Here is a 22,178-nt window from a genome sequence, read left to right as displayed (position 1 = left end):
TTCGACAGAATATCATACACGAGCTACTATTAAAATAACAGAGAACTTTTTTTATTTTAATTTTTACTTTACTTAAATACTCATATTTTATTTCGTTTTATTATCACTATAACTCATCGTTCTGTACGCAACTTTTATTTTGTTCTCATACACAGACAGAGTTTACACAGTGCACTTCCGGTCCGGAGAGAAATGGCATCTTTGGATAGGGTGAAAGTGTTGGTTTTGGGAGATTCTGGTAATAAATATTATCTAAATAATCTATCGACCTTCATTTCTGTAACCTTTAATGTGAATACAAATTTAAAATGTAAGCGTGTTGTATAATATTCGACTCAAGCTGGAGGTATTAGCCTGCCACAATAGCTTGTATTTATGCAATACCAGTATTATATTCATTATTATTAGAGAATATATCTATCATGTTAGCCTCAATATGCCTTTTCTGATCAGTGTTATTTCATGTCTGTTTACAGGAGTAGGGAAGTCCTCTCTTGTACATTTACTTTGCCAGAATCAAGTTTTGGGGAATCCTTCATGGACTGTAGGCTGTTCAGTGGATGTCAGGGTACAGAGACAATTATCAGTAATTATTATTAATTAACTCTGTCATTATCATAGCAAAACCTGTCTTGATTTTTTGCACAGGTACATGACTACAAAGAAGGCACTCCAGAAGAGAAGACATACTACACTGAACTCTGGGACGTTGGGGGATCTGTTGGCAGTGCCAGCAGTGTTAAAAGCACTAGAGCTGTGTTTTACAATTCTGTAAATGGTTAAGTATCAGACACAAACTTCAAAGGTTGTATTTGCATGTGTACAAGAAGAAAAAGAATGCTGGAACATTTGTAATGATTATTCTTTAATGCTAAATCACTGTTTGTCTTTTTTCCTCCAGGTATTATTTTAGTTCATGATCTGACCAACAAGAAATCCTCCCAGAATCTGTACCGCTGGTCACTGGAGGCGCTGAGCAAAGACTCCTCTCCAACTGGCATCATTGTATCAAATGGGTGAGTCAAGGTTAACTTCTGATTCTGTTAGAACGATTGCATCAAGCTTTTCTTCAGATGTAATATGATCCTCTTAATTTGAAAAGCAACATTTGTGTGATATTCTGTCTTGCTTATATTTTGTGGTAAATGAATCAGAATACAGTGAGTGAATATTTGATTATGTCTATAAATTCCTAGATATGTTGAAATAAGTTAATTCTGATGTTTTGCACTTGCAGAGATTATGATAGAGAACAGTTTGCAGAGAACTCAGTTCCTCTCCTGCTAATTGGCACCAAATTTGATCAGATCCCGGAAAACAAGAGGAATGATGTCCTGACCCGCACTGCCTTTCTATCTGAAGACTTTAATGCAGAAGAGATCAACCTGGTGTGTGACTTTTAGTGCTGTTATAATGTTTTTACCTAAAAGAAAAAAACTTGTCCATTATGAATTCTGTGCTTTTTTTACTCAGGATTGTACAAATCCACGGTATCTTGCAGCTGGATCATCAAATGCTGTTAAATTGAGCCGATTTTTTGACAAGGTAGAGACTTTGATGAAACTAAAGTCTGTATTTACCTTTTGTGAGTAAATGTCTGAGCAGTGTATTAACATGTATATACATTGTGAATAAACTGTTCTTATATGTCTTTTAGGTAATAGAGAAGAGATATTTCACAAGAGACCCTAGCCAGGTGAGTGTGTGCTTTTCTCTGTTTGCAAGTGACTATATTTGTGTACCCATAAATGTAGAGCATATTTGTAACAATAATGTTTTCAAATAATTTTAGAAAATTACTTATAAGATTCTATATCAAATTGTTGATGTAATTAATTTATAGTTAGTTTTAATGTAGAGTAATGCATTATTTTTTTGTTAATTAACAACCTATTATTTTCTTCTTTTTCTCCTTAGATGCAGAGCTTCACAGACAGGAGGCGCTTTAACTTCAAGAGTCTGCACAGTGATTGAGTGTATACATGTACTTTAGGTTGGTGGGTTTAGTCCTGCTTGTAATCTAAACAAGCATATGAATATTCTTCTGTCATACTGTTCCTCTACAAAGACCAATTAATTTAAGGTTTTTTTTTTTGCAGTTTTAACATCAACATCCAGTTTACCATGACAGAAAGATTTATGTGGATTGATCTCATATTCTGAGATTTTCTGTATTTTCCATATTTTATTTTATGTTAAAAATACGGACCCAAGGTTCAGTAGCAACTTGAAATCCATAATTAGGAAATAGGAGGGTAGTAGAACCGAGATGTCTTGCTCAACAAAATAATCCTAAATTGGAAATATACATTTTCTTCCCTTCTCATGATTACTAATGATGTGACATGGACCCCTTTTTTTTTTTTTTTTTTTGTAAAAGATAATCTAAACAGATTTCCTGTTTATAGTATAATTTAAGGTGCAATGGCAGCTGGGATTTTTTTTAATTAAATGAACCATTTCTACTTAGTCTAGGATTATCTGAAAGAAAAAAATTAATCATAGAATTTCAGTTTTTATTGTTGATCTTTGTGATTTAAAAATAATAAGACTTTGCTATATTAGCAATCTGTTAATTTTGTGCATGTACATAACTCTTTACTTGAGACAACATTAAATAAAGATGCATTTGAATGAACTGTGTTTGGCTCTTCTTTTCTACTTCTTTATATATTTTCATTTGCAACACTGCAAATCATATATTCTGAACTCAAGTATCGTTGTCACATGATTCTATATTCTGAGGTGAACAACACTTTGAGAGTGACTTCCTGCAGCACTCTTGATGCACTTTCTCCTGGTTAGTACCCCAACCACTGGCGTATTCACATTAGCTGGCATTTTTCCAACCCTCTTTGAAGAGAATAATCTAGTTCATGTACTTTTCTTAAATCTCAAACATTTATAGTCAGATTTTTTTTTTTTTTAACAAATGTAGAAATATTTCATGTCATGATATTACCAACCTTTGGTGTAATTCAGTCAACTATCCGATAAGAAAGCATAATTCACATTTTACTTAATGTGATAACCTACAGTGTAAACCATCTCGTATATTCATCTTAAATATAAATAGGCGTTAGAGCCCTGCTTATTGCCCAAGTAGGATTTGAACCTGTATATATAAAATACTAATGTTAAAACTAGTGGAATCAGCATCAGCTAAAGTAATAAGTGTAACGGTTGTGGATGATAAGACAGACCAACATGTAAAAAATGTATTTCCTGAGAGACGGTAGCAGACATATTGACACCTAACATGAATATTCTCAAGTCTAGCTCAAACACCTTGTAACCTCACCACACACTTCATGAGAGGTGCAATGTATTTTGTTCTGTTCTACCCATTTAAAAGCACTTTAAGCAAAAGCTGCAGTCAGGCTACATTTTCATTGTTGAACTGACTGTCTTTTCGACTTATTACCATCTTATGTATTAAATTTGATGTGGTTGGCCCAACCACAGCTATGATTGTACATATATATAGAGCCTTTATAGATAATATATCTATTTTATAACTATCTATTATTTATGAATGAATGTTTGTTCTGTTTATACCACTTAAATAAGGTTCTCCTCTTTATCATCTCCCACAGTACATCTGGTCATCTAACGAACAGCTTAATGAATATTGCAGTTTATTTTAAGGGGTTTTATGGTCAATGAATAAATACTTCACATCAGAAATCAAGTGTTATCACCTGTTTATTAATAATTTCAAACTGGCTAAACATATGAGTTTTTGACAGTTGCAGCAAAAACAAGTAGTTAGCAGACTTAGATATGCAGACTTAGTTAAAAAAAAAGTAGAAAAGTGAACAAACAAACTGCACCTTTAATGTAAGAGCCCAATTTATGTTTTCTCTTTTTTTCCTTTTTTTTTTTTAACCAATCGTCTTTTTTAACCAAAGAAGGACAGAGAAAAATATAATATAATATAATATAATATAATATAATATAATATAATATAATTAATATAATATAATTAATATAATATAATACCTTACAAAAAGCATGTTTCCCATCTGAAACACTACAGATCATTGTCTCTGAGTTGAAGTAGTGCTGCCACTTGTTTTTACAATCAAAGCTGAACTGCAGTTTAAGAGTGACTTCCCGCAGCACATTTGACCCCACTACTGCTTTTGGGTTTATTGACCCCCAACCAGCAATGGAGCATTTAACATTAGCTGGTATTTTCCCATTTTTCTTAGGAAGATGCATAACTTTCACAAATTTATTCAGCTTGGCTTTGTTCTTCAGCTACAAATAACAAAATATAATTTAAAGAGAGCAAACAAAGTACATAATATAAAGTCACAGTAAGTGAAGGTGAAAATACCTTTAGTAACATGATATCATAGCTGTAGTCCTTCTCATTATTACGTTGAAATTTAGGATGTCGGATGTATTTTATAACTGGGATTCTCTGCTGGCTCTTCTCATCCTTCTTGATGTTGTGAGCTCCCAGAACAACCTCCAAGTGGTCCCGACCAGAGTAGTCACTGCGACTGGGGGAACAAATTTAAAACTGTGTAAGCCTCGAAGCATTTGAATAACGAAAAGACAGAATTACAGATAGATAAACTAAAAGTCTTGAGGCTACAACTTTTTGAAAAGCATTATAAATAATCCCATAAATAATCATACTCACTTGAAACAGTGGGCCGCTGTCAGTACATAATCCTCTCTGATCAGCATCCCTCCACATGTGTGATGTTTGTTGTATTTTTTAATCTGAATAGATGCCATGTATGGTCTGGAATGAGGTTTAGCCTCTTTTCCACCAATAATACCACTCTCCATCCCACCTGTGACAAAAACATGAGTAACTTGCACCATTACCAGACTATTTAAAGAGGTATTGAATAGACATAGACTTTTTACCATTTGCATTCTATGTCTATTATTTGATTTTCATTTTAATTATATTCTAGTTTAGAGATATTTGATCTTTCAGATTTTCTGCTCTTGCAAAAAGATGCACAATGCAAATTCAGGAAGGAAGGGGTGAATAATATCTTACCAGCCAAAGAGATACCAATGAGAAGAAGAAAAGCGTGAAGAACCATGGTGCATCTGCAACAGCCTGTGGTCAACCATTGAGTGAGGATATGCTATCAAAATACTCAAACTCACTCTCTATCCTCACTAGTTGTATCTCCTCCCCTCTCTTACCTCAAACTACAAAATGAGTGTACTAAATAACAAGCAGACAAAATTCAGGAGGCATTAACAAATGGGAACTACAGTAAGTAAGAGTTTTGGTGTCCTATCATGAGTCGCATTTTACTTTATGTGAGCACCGAACTCTTATCATTTCTGAAATTCATCTGTCAGATAAATGAGAGGTGCCAGAGCCCCATTCATTACCCATGTTTTTTTTTGTTTTGTTTTTTGTGCAAATACTAAAGTTAAAACTAATGTAATCTGCTTTATTTTAAAGTCTATTTGCAAGTATAATAGTTTGTTGTGAATGAAAGGATCTGCTTTCGATAAGACAGACCACCATGTAAAAATACCTTTCCTGAAAGATAGTAGTAGACATATTGACACCTAACTAGAATATTCTCAACTCTGCCTCAAACACACCTCCTCTAGTTTTCATACCTCTCACCACACACTTGTATGGAAACAGAGGGGCTTCATAAGGGGACTTTTCACAAAGTTACTCAGAACAAAGAGCTGTGATGAATTCACATGAGCAATAACTAGCAGGAACAGACTTTATTTAATGTTTATCAAACAATCACACACAAACCCCAAGACAGTTAAAGTAACTATGAAAAACACTCAGTGAAAGCAATCTATTTTGTTCTGTTGTATTTATATTTATATTATATAACTATTATTTATGAATGGGTGTTTTCTGTTTATCCCACTACATTAATAAGCATCCTTCTCTTTGTCATCTCATACATCTGGTCATCTAAACAGACGGTTTAATGGATATTGAAGTGAATTTTATTTTAATAATCTCAAACTGGCTAAACACAAATGCACTGAGGTTTTGACAGGTGCAGCAGGAACAAGTAATTAACAGACTTAAGAACAAAATAAAACTAAGGTAACTCTAGAAGTGAACAAAAAACAGCACCTTTAATGTAAGAACCCAATTTATCTTTTATTTATTTAACCAATCTTCTTTTTAATCCAGGGGAGAAAGTGGGATATGTTTACATAAACTTGAGGATATGTTTTATTTGCACAGTTACCACCATAGGTATATGAAGCAATTGCTAATGGTATGTTATTGCAGATAAGAGGACTTCCTGAATCACCCTAGTGAATAAGATGGACAGAGGAAAGACATTAATATAATAATATAATATAATATAATATAATATAATATAATATAATATAATATAATATAATATAATAATAAATACCTGACAAAAAGCATGTTTCCCATCTGAAACACCACAGATCATTCTCTCAGAGTTGAAGTAGTGCTGCCACATTCTTTCACATTCTGAGTTCTTCTGCAGTTTAAGAGTGACTTCCCGCAGCACATTTGACCCCACTTCTGCTTTTCTGGTTTCAAACCCCCAACCAGCAATAGAGCATTGATTAACATTAGCTGGTGTTTTTTCATTTTTCTCAGGAAGAGGCATCACGTCCACAAATTTATTCAGCTTGGCTTTGTTCTTCAGCTGCAAATAACAATATATTATTTAAAGCAAACAAAACGCATAATATAGTCACAGGTGAAGTTGAAAATACCTTTAGTAGCATGATATCATAGCTGTAGTCATTATTATTCTCATTTTTATGTTGAAATTTAGGATGTCGGATGTATTTTATCACTGGGATTCTCTGCTGGCTCTTCTCGTCCTTCTTGATGTTGTGAGCTCCCAGAACAACCTCCAAGTAGTCCCGACCAGAGTAGTCACTGCGCCTGCGGGAACAAATTAAAAACTGTGTAAGCCTTGAAGCATTTGAATAACTAAAAGTCAGAATTACAGATAGATAAACTAAAAGTCTTGAGACTTTCGCTTTTTGAAAATCATTATAAATAATCCCATAAATAATCATACTCACTTGAAACAGTGGGCCGCTGTCAGTACATAATCCTCTCTGATCAGCATCCCTCCACATGTGTGAAGTTTGTTGTATTTTGTAATCTGAATAGATGCCATGTATGGTCTGGAATGAGGTTTAGCCTCTTTTCCACCAATAATACCACTCTCCATCCCACCTGTGACAAAAACATGAGTAACTTGCACCATTACCAGACTATTTAAGGAGGTATTGAATAGACAGACCTTTATATTATATTATTTGATTTTCATTTACATTATATTCTAGCTTAGAAATATTTGATTTTTCAGATTTTCTGCTCTTGCAAAAAGATGCATAATACAAATTCAGGAAGAAAGGGATTAATAATATCTTACCAGCCAAAGGGATACAAAGGAGAAGAAGAAAAGCGTAAAGAACCATGGTGCATCTGCAACAGCCTGTGGTCAACTATTGAGTAAGGATATGCTATCAAAATACTCAAACCCACTCTCTATCCTCACTAGTTTTATCTCCTCCCCCTCTTACCTCAAACCACAAAATACAAAATAACAAGCAGCCATAACTCAGGAGGTATCAGTAAAAAGAGTAATGAAATACTCAATTAAAAGTATTATTATTCAAAAAGAAATACTATAAAAAGCACCTTAATTCCAAATATCATGTTTATTGAAATTATTTGTTGGTTTGCAGTTTTGGTGTCCTATAGTGATCACACACTGACTGACTGTGTACATAATATTTTATTTGCAGCCAAGGACTGGATGTTGGTTGTGGCAAGCATAACAATGTGTGACATCAAAAGTTACTGGCTAAAAAAAAACAAAAGACAAACAACAAAAATATAGCTGCAAGCAGCAATTAACGGGGTTTAAGCGATTTAAAGCCTTTAAGCACTTGCACAAAAAGATATTACATTTTATTTAGCAAGCATGTAACCGCTTAAATCATAGAAGGAAAATACCATTTACAGTCAATACAGGCAATTTCCCATTGGAAATACAGTGGGTACGGAAAGTATTCAGACCCCCTTAAATTTTTCACTCTTTGTTATATTGCAGCCATTTGCTAAAATCATTTAAGTTCATTTTTTTTCCTCATTAATGTACACACAGCACCCCATATTGACAGAAAAACACAGAATTGTTGACATTTTTGCAGATTTATCAAAAAAGAAAAACTGAAATATCACATGGTCATATGTGTATTCAGACCCTTTGCTGTGATACTCATATATTTAACTCAGGTGCTGTCCATTTCTTCTGATCATCCTTGAGATGGTTCTACACCTTCATTTGAGTCCAGCTGTGTTTGATTATACTGATTGGACTTGATTAGGAAAGCCACACACCTGTCTATATAAGACCTCACAGCTCACAGTGCATGTCAGAGCAGATGAGAATCATGAGGTCAAAGGAACTGCCTGAAGAGCTCAGAGACAGAATTGTGGCAAGGCACAGATCTGGCCAAGGTTACAAAAAAATTTCTGCTGCACTTAAGATTCCTAAGAGCACAGTGGCCTCCATAATCCTTAAATGGAAGACGTTTGGGACGACCAGAACCCTTCCTAGAGCTGGCCGTCCGGCCAAACTGAGCTATCGGGGGAGAAGAGCCTTGGTGAGAGAGGTAAAGAAGAACCCAAAGATCACTGTGGCTGAGCTCCAGAGATGCAGTCGGGAGATGGGAGAAAGTTGTAGAAAGTCAACCATCACTGCAGCCCTCCACCAGTCGGGGCTTTATGGCAGAGTGTCCCGACGGAAGCCTCTCCTCAGTGCAAGACAGATGAAAGCCCGCATGGAGGACTCCAAGATGGTGAGAAATAAGATTCTCTGGTCTGATGAGACCAAGATAGAACTTTTTGGCCTTAATTCTAAGCGGTATGTGTGGAGAAAACCAGGCACTGCTCATCACCTGTCCAATACAGTCCCAACAGTGAAGCATGGTGGTGGCAGCGTCATGCTGTGGGGGTGTTTTTCAGCTGCAGGGACAGGACGACTGGTTGCAATCGAGGGAAAGATGAATGCGGCCAAGTACAGGGATATCCTGGACGAAAACCTTCTCCAGAGTGCTCAGGACCTCAGACTGGGCCGAAGGTTTACCTTCCAACAAGACACTGACCCTAAGCACACAGCTAAAATAACGAAGGAGTGGCTTCACAACAACTCTGTGACTGTTCTTGAATGGCCCAGCCAGAGCCCTGACTTAAACCCAATTGAGCATCTCTGGAGAGACCTAAAAATAGCTGTCCACCAACGTTTACCATCCAGCCTGACAGAACTGGAGAGGATCTGCAAGGAGGAATGGCAGAGGATCCCCAAATCCAGGTGTGAAAAACTTGTTGCATCTTTTGTATTAGATCAAAAGGGTGCTTTTACTAAATACTGAGCAAAGGGTCTGAATACTTAGGACCATGTGATATTTCAGTTTTTCTTTTTTAATAAATCTGCAAAAATGTCAACAATTCTGTGTTTTTCTGTCAATATGGGGGGCTGTGTGTACATTAATGAGGAAAAAAAATGAACTTAAATGATTTTAGCAAATGGCTGCAATATAACAAAGAGTGAAAAATTTAAGTGGGTCTGAATACTTTCCGTACCCACTGTATATGGATTTTACAGCTTTTTAACAGTTATAGCACCACCTATAGTCAGATCTCCATATAAGTTTGCATGCAAGTTTAGAATCATATGTCGCATGTGCTCATCTATTTTCGTGAAGTTCAGATTTTTCTTTTAGGATTTATAGGCTTTTCAGTATATTTTGCCACGCCCATTTTTTTTTAAATGACCCTGTTGTAGCTATCCAAAGGGTAAAGTTCAACTTTTTTTTTTTGATAATTATTGATCTAGAGAGTCCAGAGAATTTTACTGCGTTGGTTTTATTCAGATTGAGTGAAAAACCTAGGACTAGTTTGCAAAAGTAGTTTTTTCACTTAATCGTGAATATTTAATGAACATTTTGATTGACAGCATTGGTTCTTGAGGCAAAATTGTTCAGCATGAAGAGATATACCAAATGATATGAATATTGTGTGGATGTGTGAAACATTCTCATACGCTGTTTACGTTCAGCGGTTCCAGGTTCTACGTCAGAATGCCAAATCATTATTGGCCGGCCCTAAACGGAAAAACTGCTCTACATAATGCGTTTCATCACTATGTTCTTCTTCTTCTTCGTTGGTGTTTTTAGAGGCAGCTTGCATCATCAATATGTCCACACATATTCAAGAATTTATCTTGGTCTCATCACTCCAGAGTATAGAGTCCCAGTAGTCTTCATCTTTGTCAGCATGGGCTCTGGCAAACTCTAGGCGGGCTTTTTTGTGCCTGGCCTTTGGGAGAGGCTTCTTTCATGGACGGCACCCATGCATGCCATTCCTCTGCAGTGTACGCCGTATTGTGTCACGGGAAATAGTCACCCCATTTTGGCTTTCTACTTCTTTAGATAACTGCAGTGAACTTGCATGCCGATTTTCTTCAACCCTTCTCATCAGAGGATACTCCTGTCGAGGTGTTAACTTCTGTGGATGACCTGGACATCTCTGTGAGATGATTGCACTTCCATCTTTTTTAAATTTTTGTACCACTTCTGCTACATTATTCTGACTGATAAGTAAAGCTTTGCTGATCTTCTTGTAGCTGTCACAGAGACAAACTCCGTGATTCCCTCCTCTGGCCACCAGAGGGCTCCCTCACCCGAATATTGACCCTCACACATACACACTACATTTCCCATCAGCCCCGTACCTGCACTGATAACTTTGCCTGGCTGTAGCTCATTCACTGGCCTATATAAACAGTCCTCTCTGCGAGGTCTTGTATTACTACGGGTTGCATTTCTAAGCATTCTTTCTTGTTTTGCCTGCCTGTTGTGACCCAGTTTGTTCCTCGTTTACGATTCCCTGCCGACGATTCCCTGCTGCCTGCCTATTGGACTATTTGCTTTGTGTTTGACCTGTGATTGTTCTCCGCCGGCCCCGATCTCCTGCCTGTTTAACGACCACGACTTTGTCTGCTCTCTGTTGCTGTGTCTGCTGGTATCTGACCACTGCCTGTTTGACTCCGGTTTTAATAAAGTCTGCTTGTAGATCCCACTTTGAGTGACGAGTCGTTACAGTAGTCTGCAACTTTCTGCTGTAAAGAAATTATTTTCTTTCTCAGGTCTTGTGACATTTCTCTTCCATGTGGTGCCATTGCTGACAGCATGAAATGGGAAGGGGTTTTAACACCCTTTTATAGTCAACTGTCTGCACACCTGTGTAATGAATAATTAGTCTCACCTGTGGTTGAATTCTTGTTAAATTAGGCATTTGTAGTCTAAAATTTTGCTTTGCTCCAGAGACTTGTGGGGTGTACTCATTTTTGCATCACCCTAATTTGAATAAAACTGAAAATTTTGTTCTCTAAGTTATATTATTAACCTTACTTTCATGTTATAAGTTAAACAGATGTTATATAAAACTTAGTCTCGTCAACATTTTGGAAATTGTTCTTTGAGATATTGTTTAAAATGTTACTTTTCAAAGGGGGTGTACTCATTTATGCTGAGCACTGTATATATAATGGTGCCTATGGTATAGCAATCACAGACAAATAAAAGTTAGAAACAATATTTATTCTGGGACTTCCGGTTTGATGGGATGGCGTAGACACGTGTTATGTCTCGCTCCCGTATATTTTTGTCTACAATCGCTTCAAAACCCCACTATTTATTTCCATTTTGCTACCAAGTGAACAACATCTTTGTTACATACATATTGGCTTTGATTTATGGCATCCAAATCAATAAAACAAGGCAAAAAAGATCAGAAAGCCGAGGTGTGCGGAAATGACGGTAAAGAGGTTAGCATGGCAGCCATCGCTAACCTTCTGGAAGAGCACTGGGTCGCTCTTTCTATGGACTTCAAAACCACCGTTTCGACACTCGAGGTGAAGCTACACTTCAAAGATTGCTTTGCTCGAGACACACACAATCTCACAGGATGAGTGAGGAGGGGAAAACTTCACTCACACCTGTCGCTATTTATGAAGATTATGCTCCAGAGGTGCTGGAACAACATTCCAAGTACAGAGAGGTGCTGTCTGAACTTTACAATCTGGGCCTAAAACCAGCACTGTTGTTCCCAGCTAGGCTCACTATCATAACGAAGGATGGAGATAGGAGATTTGCATCGGTCGCTGAACCCAAGGATTACATTGCGTCTATATGTCCTGCTGAGGTCTAAACCTGAAGTGACTTAAGCAGTAACATATGGCGGGATCCACTGGTGACTCAAAAGTAGCGTTTGCTAAATGCTTGGATTCCTATACAGACTTAAACGGGCTGTTGGTTACCGTTTGGCTACTGTTACATCCGAGTGTGTTAACGTTTTGTTTATTCTAGATCTATTGATGCCGTTTGTTTAGCACTTGTGGAGGCGCCATTGTATGTACACTCTTGTGTTCACTTAGTTTATTGTTTAGTTCTAAAATATGATAGCTGTACACATACATGTTTACAGACTTTTTTTTTTTTTCTCTGTCCCCTCCTTTTCCCTTCGGTGTACCAGACGGTGCTTATTATTGTACTTATTTTGTTTCCACTCATTTTTGCCTAGTCCGTGAGTCACGGGTGGAATTTATTATTTTATTTTTTCTTCTCCTGAATTGTTTCATTTTTGAGCCACTATGCACATCCATTGTCTGTGTGACTGCTGTTGCGTTTACAGTATGCTCTGTTACATGGGATGTATATTGTATATGAGTATACACAAAGTATTATTATTTATTTATTTTTTACTTATTAATGCTTGAATATGTTATTTATTTTTCTGCTCTTCTCTCCCTTCGTCACAGCAGGCAGTACTTATGGTTACCATACTTATTTTGTTTATATTCATTTTGTTTGGTTTTCAAGTCACAGGCAGAACTAATTACAATTCTTCTCTTAAAGGGTTTCTGTATTGTGCCTTCTCTGGCACCACGCTTATTTGTTGCCTGTAAGACATTTTAGCAGGGGTGTCTGCACTATGTGCCTGTTAAAATATACACAGTATATATATTTTATTTTGTATATATATATATGTTTTACTGTCCTGGGAAACATACATTGCATATGTGTATATGTAAATAATTGAATTTTTGTTGGTTTACTTATGTTCATATGTGCTTTTTTTATTTTGTCAGGGCTATGCTTCATTCTTGTTTACTTGTCACTTTACAAAAAGGGGTTAATGTTTATAGGTAGTGGGAATGAGATGTTGGAAGTCTTGTATCGCTGTAAAGCATTGAGTTGTATTTCAGACCCCTGGAGGTTTAAAAACCCCCAGAGTAAAATGTTTTTCTTTTTTTCCTCCTCCACACCAAACCTTTTCCCGGATTGACTTTCTTTTTGATTGATAATAAATTGCTGCATCTGGTTACTGCTAGTGGCTATCACCCTATAGTTATTTCAGATCACACCCCCACTTCTCTTGATATTAATCTTCCTCTAAAAGTTGTCGTTTCGTCACTGTGGAAATTTAGTTCTCATTTATTAGCAGATCATGAGTTTAAAAACTTTGTGGCCACTCTAATTAGTAACTACATTGAATTCAATGACACCCCTAAGGTCAAAAGTGGATTTTTATGGGAAGCTCTTAAAGCCTTTGTTCGAGGTCAGATTATTCACATCGTACCTGCATAAGGCTGAAAGGGCTAAAAGGCAAGACTTTTTAGATGAGCTCCTCAAATTGGATGAAACACATGCAGTCTCCCCCTCCCTTGCCCTTTACAAAAAACGTCTTTTATTACAGTCAGAATACGATGGTTTTGAAGACACATGTTGTAGAGAGACAACTGCGGCAATCTAAACAGCGTTTTTTCGAGCATGGTGATAAGGCGAGTAGACTTCTAGCCCAACAGGCCCGAGCAGCCAGTGCTTCTAGATCAATTCCGAGAATTATTTGCCCTAGTGGCAATCTTACTGTGGACCCGGTTGAAATCAATAATATCAAAAATATGACATTACTTTAAAGACCTTTTTTTGGTGTGAACCATCCTTTTAGGGCTGAACAATCTGGGGAAAAACTTGAAAAATTAGATGTTCCTGCTAGATATACCCTTTACAAGAACCAACTCAAACCTTTTTCAGTAGCTTTAAAAAAACACACACTTTAGCTATCCCAGACTACATTCCCATTGTTTTTGACCCAATCAGTACAACTATAAAAAATAATTGTTTTTGTAATTGTCAAAAACTTCTAATTACTAATCTGGTAAATGGGTGGTGCATGTTGTATTGCTAAATGCATGTGTTCTCAGTTTTTAGCCTATATGCAAGCCTATATTTTTGAAGCACTGCAAAATCAAACTGATTTAACTTAAACCCATAATTGTGCCAATGTTATCTAATTTATTTTCTACATTAATGTCTGCATCTGCATTTTTAGTATACTTATTATCATTACCGAAATCAGCAACCTCATTTCCGTAACCTATGTATCATTACCACAACAGGTGTTTATTTAATATTTATTGAATAAATGGAAAAATAGTAGTTTGCTTTTAAATGCATGTGCAGAATATATACAATATGTTTTTTCAGGTTTGCCACATCATTTTGAAAATATGTCAGGTTTCATTGAAATATATAAAAAAAAATAGGTTGTAAATTGTGGAAGGTGTTGTGGTAATGAGAGGAATCAATCAAAATAAAAAATAAAAAACTGTTCATTTAAAAATAAATATTATTTCAGAATTTCAAGTAACTGCCATGACTGTTAATAATCCATTTTTAAAAATGTGAAAATGTATTTGCTTTTCTAACAGTGTTGATGTTTTCAGACTGTTGCGGTAATGAGATTTTTTAGGACTTTACAGGATTTTCTGGAAATTGTGTTCAAAAAGGTCTTAAATTGTAAGTAAATGTTTTTAAATTAATGTTCACAAATACTCCAGATTTTGTTTCTAATATCTGAAAAAAAAAAAAAAAATTGTTAAAGCATTTTTTAATTTTCATGTTTGAAATTTTAAAAACCAAGTTTTTGTGAGATTCACCCACCGATTTGCTTCGCCAACAAATCTGCAGCAAATGCGTGATGCTCTCATGTCAATATGGACCAATCTCTGAGGAATCTCTGAGGAATGTTTCCAGCACCTTGTTGAATCTATGCCACAAAGAATTAGAGCAGTTCTGGAGGCAAAAGAGGGTTCAACCCGGTATTAGCAAGGTGTACCTAATAAAGTGGCCAGTGTGTGTGTGTGTGTAGACACTGCAAATCGTATATTCTGAACTCAAGAATCATTGCCACATGATTCTATATTCTGAAGTGAACAGCAGTTTGAGAGTGACTTCCTGCAGCACCCTTGATGCACTTGGTTAGTTAGTTAGTACCCCAGTCCCCAGCCAGTGACATATTCACATTAGCTGGCATATTTCCCTTTTTGGGCAGAAAATAATGTAGTTCATCTACCAACCTCAGAATGCTTTGGTGTAATTCAGTCAATTATCAGAAGTAAAAGTATGAGTTGCATTTTAATTCATGTGAGCACAAAATTCGTATCATCTCTGATATTCATCTGAAAGAGAAATAAAGAGGTGTCATTGCTCATGTAGAATTTGAATCTGTGTTTTTCAAATAAAAAGTAAAGTTAAAACTACAGTTGACTCAGCTTCGGTATACTTAAAAGTGTAATGGTTGTAAATAAAAGGATCTGCTTTAGATAAAACAGACTAACGTGCAAAAATGCCTTTCCTGAGAAACTGTATTAGACATATTGGCTCATACAAGTTTTTGTACCTCTCACCACAAACCTGCATGCAAACAGGGACTTCATAGGGGGACTTTTCACAACATCACTCATCGAGCACAGGGGTGTGAAATGAAATAATATGAACAATAAATGCATGCTTCTCCTTGCATATGTGATATACATGTAGTCATCTAAATGGACAGTTTAAGGAATATGCAGTCAATTTTATTTCAAGTTCAATGAATAAATACTTCACTGAAATCACCTCTTATCACTTGTTTATTAATAGTCTCAAACTGGCAAAACAAATGCTCAAACTGGTTAACCTCAAAAAAGGTTTTTGACAGTTGCAACAGGAACTAGTAGACTTTATGCAGATTGACGAAAGGTAATAAATTAAGTCTAATTATGAACAAAAAAAACTGCACCTTTAATGTAAGAACAATTTTTATTTATTTATATTTAAATTATCAATTAAAAGCAATGCTATCAGAGAAGAAATAAAATAAAAAGTACATTAATTCCAAATCTCATGTTTATTAAAAATATTTGTTGGGTTGCAGTTTTGGTGTCCTATTCATCACACACTGACTGATAGTGTAGATAGCATTTTATTTACAGCCAAAGACCAGGCCAATAGGAGCCTAAGAGGCAATACAGACAACAACAACAACAACAAAAAAGGAAAAAAATGTATTCCTGACCATTTTTATGAAGTTCAAAAAACTGGAAATGGCAGCAGGGCGTAGCCAAAATTAGTAAAATAGCTTTTCAGTGTTCACAATTATACACAAAATATATCATTTAGGTGCATAAATGTTCATTATAAGATGCTATTTTAGTAACTTAATGTACTTCCTAATCCACGGAAGGAAGGCAGATATTTTCATGTAGACCTCAGGATACTTCTTGGATGTACAGTCAGAATGATATGTGTATGCAGCCATTCCTTGAAGTTTGGAGTTGCAAATAAGAGGACTGCCAGAATCACCCTAGAAAGAAACAAATGAAAGACTTAAAATGTATTCTGAATGTAAAATATCAGAAGATCTTTTTTTTATTATTATTATTATCTAAAGTGATGTTTCAGTACCTGACAGAAAGCCTTTTTCCCATCTGAGACACTACAGATCATTTTCTCAGAGTTGAAATATTTCTTCCACTTATGATCACATTCAAAGCTGAACTGCAATTTGAGGCTGACTTCCCGCAGAACACTTGATTCTTTTCCTCTGGGTTTTGTCATACCCCAGCCAGCAATGAAGCATTCCATATGGGCGGGAATATTTTTATTGTTCTTAGGTAGATGAATAACATCCACAAACTCATTCCGCACAGCTTTGGTCTTCAACTGTAACATATTAATCAGTGAATAACTAAATACAAAAACAGACCCACCCCCCAAAAAAGCACAATTTAAGCACCTTGAATACCTTTAGTAACATAATATCGTAGGTGAAGTTATTTTTTGTATAACTGGGATGTGGGATGTACTCCTCTACTTGGATTATCTGCTGGCTGTGCTCATTCTGGCTGATATTGTGAGCTCCCAGAACAACTTCTAAGTAGTTGGAGGTCTGACTGTGAAAACATTTAATGTTGAGGTGTAAACATTCTGTTAGTACATCATTACAAACAATAAAAACAAAATAAAGACTAAAAGACCTCATCATATATTCAACTGTTTTTGAATACTACATATTACCCAGTTTATTAGGGATATTTGCATGCATATACAGTACTTACGACAAACAATGGGCTGATGTCAGCACATAATCATCCTTAAGGAGCATCCCTCCACACATATGTTGTCTTCTATACTGGAGAGATGCCATGTATGGTCTGGAATGAGGTTTAACCTCTCTGCCTCCTACAATACCACTCTCTAACCCTCCTGTGATAATGACACAAGAGGCTATCATGGAGTCAAATACTTGGGTACAGTACAGTTTAACTTGAAAATATATGTCAAATTACAGAAGTAAAATGGTTATGAGCCTACTATTATTATTGATGTATTTCCTATTATTATTGATGTATTTTCTCTATGTATTTCTCTAAATATATAATGACTCAAACTGTTTGAAAGCCATTGGTACAAAAATGTGAATACAACCAGAAATAAATCTAAAAAACAAATTGCATCTCATTAAAATATTTTTTCCCAAAACAATCTGATTGATGCAAGAGATGAATGTCTTACCTGACAGAGAGAAGACAGACAGCAGGAGACAGACACTGAGCAGCATGATGTACGAATGATACAGGAACAGAACATGAACATGTGTATGAAAGTAACAACGGAAAGTTGTAGGGGAAAGTTCTGACGTATGTATTAACACAGTGAGTTGTACAGCGAGTCTCAGGCAAAATGGCAAAAAAGGTATTGTAAACTACAATTAAAGGGGTAGTAGACTAAAAAAAAAAAAAAAAAAGTACATTTATTCACCCTCATGTCGTTCCTACCCTGTATTACTTTACCTTCTTCTGTAGAGGACAAAAGAAGATATTTTAAAGAATTTTGGTAACCAAGCAGTTTTCGTGATCATTGACTTCCCTTATATGAACAAAAAGAACTAACTAACTAACTAACTAACTAAATAAATAAATAAATAAATATTTGTTCAAAATATGTATTTTATGTTCCACAGAAGAAAGTCATACAAGTTTGGAACAACATAAGGGTGAGTAAATTATGACAGAATTTTAATTTTTGGGTGGACTATAGCTTTAAAGGGTTAGTTCACTTAAAAATGACAAATCTGTCATTACTTACTCACCCTCATGTCGTTCCACACCCGTAAGACCTTCGTTTATCTTCGGAACACAAATTAAGATATTTTTGATGAAATCCGAGAGGTTTTTTTTTTTTTTTATCCTCCACAGACAGCAATATAACCCCCACTTTCAAGGTCCAGAAAGGTACTAAAGACATTGTTAAAATAGTCCACGTGACTGCAGTGGTTCAACTTAATTTTATGAAGCAACGAGAATACTTTTTGTGCGCAAAAACAAAACAAAAATAACTTTATTCAAACAATATCTTCTCTTCTGTGTCATTCTCCTACGCATTTTACATCCAGCGCTTCCAGGTTCTAGGTCAGAAAGCCTGCTCAGTACTGGCCGACGCTGTTCACGTGAGCAGCGCGATGCATGCGTGTGATGCTGACGCAGGAGCCGGCCAATAATGAGTCAGCGTTCTGATGTAGAACCTGGAAGCGCTGGACGTAAACTGATTTCTTTAGTACCTTTCTGGACCTTGAAAATGGTGGTTAAAGTGCTGTCTATGGAGGATCAAAAAACCTCTCGGATTTCATTAAAAAAAATATCGTAATTTGCGTTCCGAAGATGAACGAAGGTCTTACGGGTGTGGAACGACATGAAAATTATCCCATGATTTACTCCCCCTCAAGCCATTCTAGTGTGTATATCACTATCTTCTTTCAAACGAACACAATCGGAGATATATTTAAAACTATCCTTAGTCATTGCGTCATTGCTTCGGGTGAAAGGTTGCTCTTCCGCCCAAATCGGCTTGCGCAGTATGCATATGGTCACAGTAACGCGAGTAAATGTAATTCATTACGTTCCACCTCTGAAGTTAAGACATATACCCTTGAATATCAGATGATACGTATAAAGACAAGTACTCAAAATATCAAAGTGTCTCTACACACCTTCTGTGGACCGAGTCCAGGGCACAAAACTTGTTCCTCCTTAGAAGCCTTAATGATGCCCTCCAAAGACTGAAGAGATAAAATGCCATCAACATAAGAACATAAAAGTATTAAATAAAAATAGGAAATGGATTTTATTGATGTAATTTCCACAAATTACATCAACTACATTATTTTGGCTTTTTTTTTTTTTTTTTAATGAAATGGTGCAGTATTTCATTTCATGATATTAAATTATAAACCTCAAAATGCTTTGGTGCAATTCAGTCAAATATCAGATGAGATGAGACAGCATAAGTCCCATTTTACTTTATGTGAGCAACAAACTTTTATCATGCCTCAGTCATTACCCAAGTATTAGGATCTGCATGTGTATTGCAAATACTAAAGTTAAAACTAATGGAATCTGCTTTATTTTAAAGTCTATTTGCAAGTGTAATAGTTGGTTGTGAATAAAAGGATCTGCTTTTGATAAGACTGTGATGAAAGAGCTGTGATGAAATCACATGAGCAATAACTAGCAGGAACAGACTTTATTTAATGTTTATCAAACAATCGCACACAAACCCCAAGACAGTTAAAGTAACTATGAAAAACACTCAGTGAAAGCAATCTATTTTGTTCTGTTATATTTATATTTATATTACATAACTATTATTTATGAATGGGTGTTTTCTGTTTATCCCACTACATAAATAAGCATTCTTCTCTTTGTCATCTCATACATCTGGTCATCGAAACAGACAGTTTAATGAATATTGAAGTGAATTTTATTTTAATAATCTCAAACTGGCTAAACACAAATGCACTGAGGTTTTGACAGTTGGAGCAGGAACAAGTAATTAACAGACTTAAGAACAAAATAAAACTAAGGTAACTCTAGAAGTGAACAAAAAACTACCCCTTTAACGTAGGAACCCAATTTATCTTTTATTTATTTAACCAATCTTCTTTTTAATCCAGGGGAGAAAGTAGGATATGTTTACATAAGCTTGAGGATACTCCATATTTGCACAGTTACCACCATAGGTATATGAAGCAATTGCTAGTGGTATGTTATTGCAGATAAGAGGACTTCCTGAATCACCCTAGTGAATAAGATGGACAGAGGAAAGACATTAATATAATATAATATAATATAATATAATATAATATAATATAACATAATACCTGACAAAAAGCATGTTTCCCATCTGAAACACCACAGATCATTCTCTCAGAGTTGAAGTAGTGCTGCCACAATCTTTCACATACTGAGTTCTTCTGCAGTTTAAGAGTGACTTCCCGCAGCACATTTGACCCCACTTTGTCTTCTGGGTTTATTGACCCCCAACCAGCAATGGAGCATTTAACATTAGCTGGTATTTTTCCATTTTTCTTAGGAAGAGGCTTAACTTTCACATATTTATTCAGCTTGGCTTTGTTCTTCAGCTGCAAATAACAAAATATAATTTAAAGAGAGCAAACAAAACGCATAATATAGTCACAGGTGAAGGTGAAAATACCTTTAGTAGCATGATATCATAGCTGTAGTCATTATTATTTTCATTTTTATGTTGAAACTTAGGATGTCGGATGTATTCTATCACTGGGATTCTCTGCTGGCTCTTCTCGTCCTTCTTGATGTTGTGAGCTCCCAGAACAACCTCCAAGTAGTCCTGACCAGAGTAGTCACTGCGCCTGCGGGAACAAATTAAAACTGTGTAAGCCTTGAAGCATTTGAATAACTAAAAGACAGAATTACAGATAAACTAAAAGTCTTGAGACTTTAGCTGTTTGAAAAGCATTATAAATAATCCCATAAATAATCATACTCACTTGAAACAGTGGGCCGCTGTCAGTACATAATCCTCTCTGATCAGCATCCCTCCACATGTGTGATGTTTGTTGTATTTTTTAATCTGAATAGATGCCATGTATGGTCTGGAATGAGGTTTAGCCTCTTTTCCACCAATAATACCACTCTCCATCCCACCTGTGACAAAAACATGAGTAACTTGCACCATTACCAGACTATTTGGTATTGAATAGACATTACCATTTAAATTAAATTCTACCTTAGAAATATTTGATTTTTCAGATTTTCTGCTCTTGCAAAAAGATGCATAATGCAAATTCAGGAAGGAAGGGATGAATAATATCTTACCAGCCAAAGGGATACAAAGGAGAAGAAGAAAAGCGTAAAGAACCATGGTGCATCTGGAACAGCCTGTGGTCAAGCATTGAGTGAGGATATGCTATCAAAATACTAAAACCCACTCTCTGTCCTCACTAGTTTTATCTCCTCCCCCTCTTACCTCAGACCACAAAATGAGTGTACTAAATAACAAGCAGCCATAACTTGGCATAATAAAGGCATCAGTAAATAAAATATTATTCAAAAAGAAATACTATAAAAAGCACCTTAATTCCAAATATCATGTTTATTGAAATTATTTGTTGGTTTGCAGCTTTGGTGTCCTATAGTGATCACACACTGACTGACTGTGTACATAATATTTTATTTGCAGCCAAGGACTGGATGTTGGTTGTGGCAAGCATAACAATGTGTGACATCAAAAAGTTACTGGCTAAAAAAAACAAAAGACAAACAACAAAAATATAGCAGCAGTTAACGGGGTTTAAGCGCCTTTACGCACTTGCACAAAAAGATATTACATTTTATTTAGCAAGCATGTAACCGCTTAAATCATAGAAGGAAAATACCATTTACAGTCAATACAGGCAATTTCCCATTGGAAATACAGTGGGTAAGGAAAGTATTCAGACC

At 35.8% G+C, this 22,178-nt stretch overlaps 4 protein-coding genes across 10 annotated transcripts; 1 reads left to right on the top strand and 3 right to left on the bottom strand.

Annotated features, from left to right (window-relative positions):
- The first annotated feature begins 49 nt into the window (after positions 1–49).
- Positions 50–2,638, top strand: rabl3 (RAB, member of RAS oncogene family-like 3). Of its 2 annotated transcripts, XM_051906089.1 has the most exons (9): positions 50–238; positions 477–568; positions 649–778; positions 902–1,016; positions 1,238–1,388; positions 1,474–1,545; positions 1,658–1,696; positions 1,918–1,993; positions 2,100–2,638. In XM_051906089.1, exons 1-8 carry the CDS (start codon positions 193–195, stop codon positions 1,972–1,974), a joined length of 702 nt encoding a protein of 233 aa, XP_051762049.1. In that variant the 5' UTR covers positions 50–192; the 3' UTR covers positions 1,975–1,993; positions 2,100–2,638. The 2 variants fall into 2 exon arrangements, with proteins under 2 accessions (XP_051762049.1, XP_051762048.1); XM_051906088.1 differs by having other exon boundaries at positions 1,918–2,638.
- LOC127518864 (granzyme B) lies at positions 2,467–5,162 on the bottom strand. The gene is made up of 5 exons (XM_051906077.1): positions 5,027–5,162; positions 4,655–4,811; positions 4,343–4,511; positions 3,907–4,263; positions 2,467–2,481 (listed from the first exon to the last, which is right to left on the bottom strand). Exons 1-5 carry the CDS (start codon positions 5,070–5,072, stop codon positions 2,467–2,469), a joined length of 744 nt encoding a protein of 247 aa, XP_051762037.1. The 5' UTR covers positions 5,073–5,162.
- An 811-nt stretch (positions 5,163–5,973) lies between these two features.
- Positions 5,974–21,689, bottom strand: LOC127519151 (granzyme B-like). 4 transcript variants are annotated; one of them, XM_051906653.1, is made up of 5 exons: positions 21,555–21,689; positions 21,227–21,383; positions 20,914–21,088; positions 20,579–20,839; positions 5,974–6,282 (listed from the first exon to the last, which is right to left on the bottom strand). In XM_051906653.1, the coding sequence occupies exons 1-5, from the start codon at positions 21,598–21,600 to the stop codon at positions 6,133–6,135; spliced, it is 789 nt and encodes a 262-aa protein (XP_051762613.1). In that variant the 5' UTR covers positions 21,601–21,689; the 3' UTR covers positions 5,974–6,132. The 4 variants fall into 4 exon arrangements, with proteins under 4 accessions (XP_051762613.1, XP_051762611.1, XP_051762610.1 ...); XM_051906651.1 differs by lacking the exons at positions 20,579–20,839; positions 20,914–21,088; positions 21,227–21,383 and adding exons at positions 6,390–6,653; positions 6,724–6,898; positions 7,042–7,198 and having other exon boundaries at positions 6,062–6,282; positions 21,555–21,629; XM_051906650.1 differs by lacking the exons at positions 20,579–20,839; positions 20,914–21,088; positions 21,227–21,383; positions 21,555–21,689 and adding exons at positions 6,390–6,653; positions 6,724–6,898; positions 7,042–7,198; positions 7,398–7,485 and having other exon boundaries at positions 6,062–6,282.
- LOC127519149 (granzyme B(G,H)-like) lies at positions 15,998–19,512 on the bottom strand. 3 transcript variants are annotated; one of them, XM_051906647.1, is made up of 6 exons: positions 19,409–19,512; positions 17,935–17,969; positions 17,478–17,625; positions 17,165–17,312; positions 16,825–17,082; positions 15,998–16,723 (listed from the first exon to the last, which is right to left on the bottom strand). In XM_051906647.1, the coding sequence occupies exons 1-6, from the start codon at positions 19,501–19,503 to the stop codon at positions 16,565–16,567; spliced, it is 843 nt and encodes a 280-aa protein (XP_051762607.1). In that variant the 5' UTR covers positions 19,504–19,512; the 3' UTR covers positions 15,998–16,564. The 3 variants fall into 3 exon arrangements, with proteins under 3 accessions (XP_051762607.1, XP_051762608.1, XP_051762609.1); XM_051906648.1 differs by lacking the exon at positions 19,409–19,512 and having other exon boundaries at positions 17,478–17,646; positions 17,935–18,535; XM_051906649.1 differs by lacking the exon at positions 19,409–19,512 and having other exon boundaries at positions 17,935–18,531.
- Positions 21,690–22,178: the final 489 nt, after the last annotated feature.

Source organism: Ctenopharyngodon idella, chromosome 9 (assembly GCF_019924925.1).
Source record: "Ctenopharyngodon idella isolate HZGC_01 chromosome 9, HZGC01, whole genome shotgun sequence".
NCBI classification, from domain to species: Eukaryota; Metazoa; Chordata; class Actinopteri; order Cypriniformes; family Xenocyprididae; genus Ctenopharyngodon; species Ctenopharyngodon idella.
Note: the sequence above shows the minus strand (reverse complement) of the source record. Positions and strands in the feature narration are given on the sequence as shown.

Bases quoted from the DNA above. Each gene is read 5' to 3' on its own strand.
- LOC127519151 (XM_051906651.1), bottom strand. From the start codon at position 21,600: ATGGTTCTTTACGCTTTTCTTCTTCTCCTTTGTATCCCTTTGGCTG. The intron at 7,199-21,554 runs GTAAGATATTAT...TTTTTGTCACAG, and splicing joins CCTTTGTATCCCTTTGGCTG to GTGGGATGGAGAGTGGTATT. The intron at 6,283-6,389 runs GTATTTATTATT...CTTATTCACTAG, and splicing joins GGAAACATGCTTTTTGTCAG to GGTGATTCAGGAAGTCCTCT.
- rabl3 (XM_051906089.1), top strand. From the start codon at position 193: ATGGCATCTTTGGATAGGGTGAAAGTGTTGGTTTTGGGAGATTCTG. The intron at 779-901 runs GTTAAGTATCAG...TTTTTCCTCCAG, and splicing joins GTTTTACAATTCTGTAAATG to GTATTATTTTAGTTCATGAT. The intron at 1,017-1,237 runs GTGAGTCAAGGT...TTGCACTTGCAG, and splicing joins GGCATCATTGTATCAAATGG to AGATTATGATAGAGAACAGT.
- LOC127518864 (XM_051906077.1), bottom strand. From the start codon at position 5,072: ATGGTTCTTCACGCTTTTCTTCTTCTCATTGGTATCTCTTTGGCTG. The intron at 4,512-4,654 runs GTGAGTATGATT...TTGTTCCCCCAG, and splicing joins ACAGCGGCCCACTGTTTCAA to TCGCAGTGACTACTCTGGTC. The intron at 4,264-4,342 runs GTATTTTCACCT...TGTTATTTGTAG, and splicing joins ATGATATCATGTTACTAAAG to CTGAAGAACAAAGCCAAGCT.
- LOC127519149 (XM_051906647.1), bottom strand. From the start codon at position 19,503: ATGTTGATGGCATTTTATCTCTTCAGTCTTTGGAGGGCATCATTAAGG. The intron at 17,970-19,408 runs GTGTGTAGAGAC...CATGCTGCTCAG, and splicing joins CTGGACTCGGTCCACAGAAG to TGTCTGTCTCCTGCTGTCTG. The intron at 17,313-17,477 runs GTAAGTACTGTA...ATGTTTTCACAG, and splicing joins ACATCAGCCCATTGTTTGTC to TCAGACCTCCAACTACTTAG.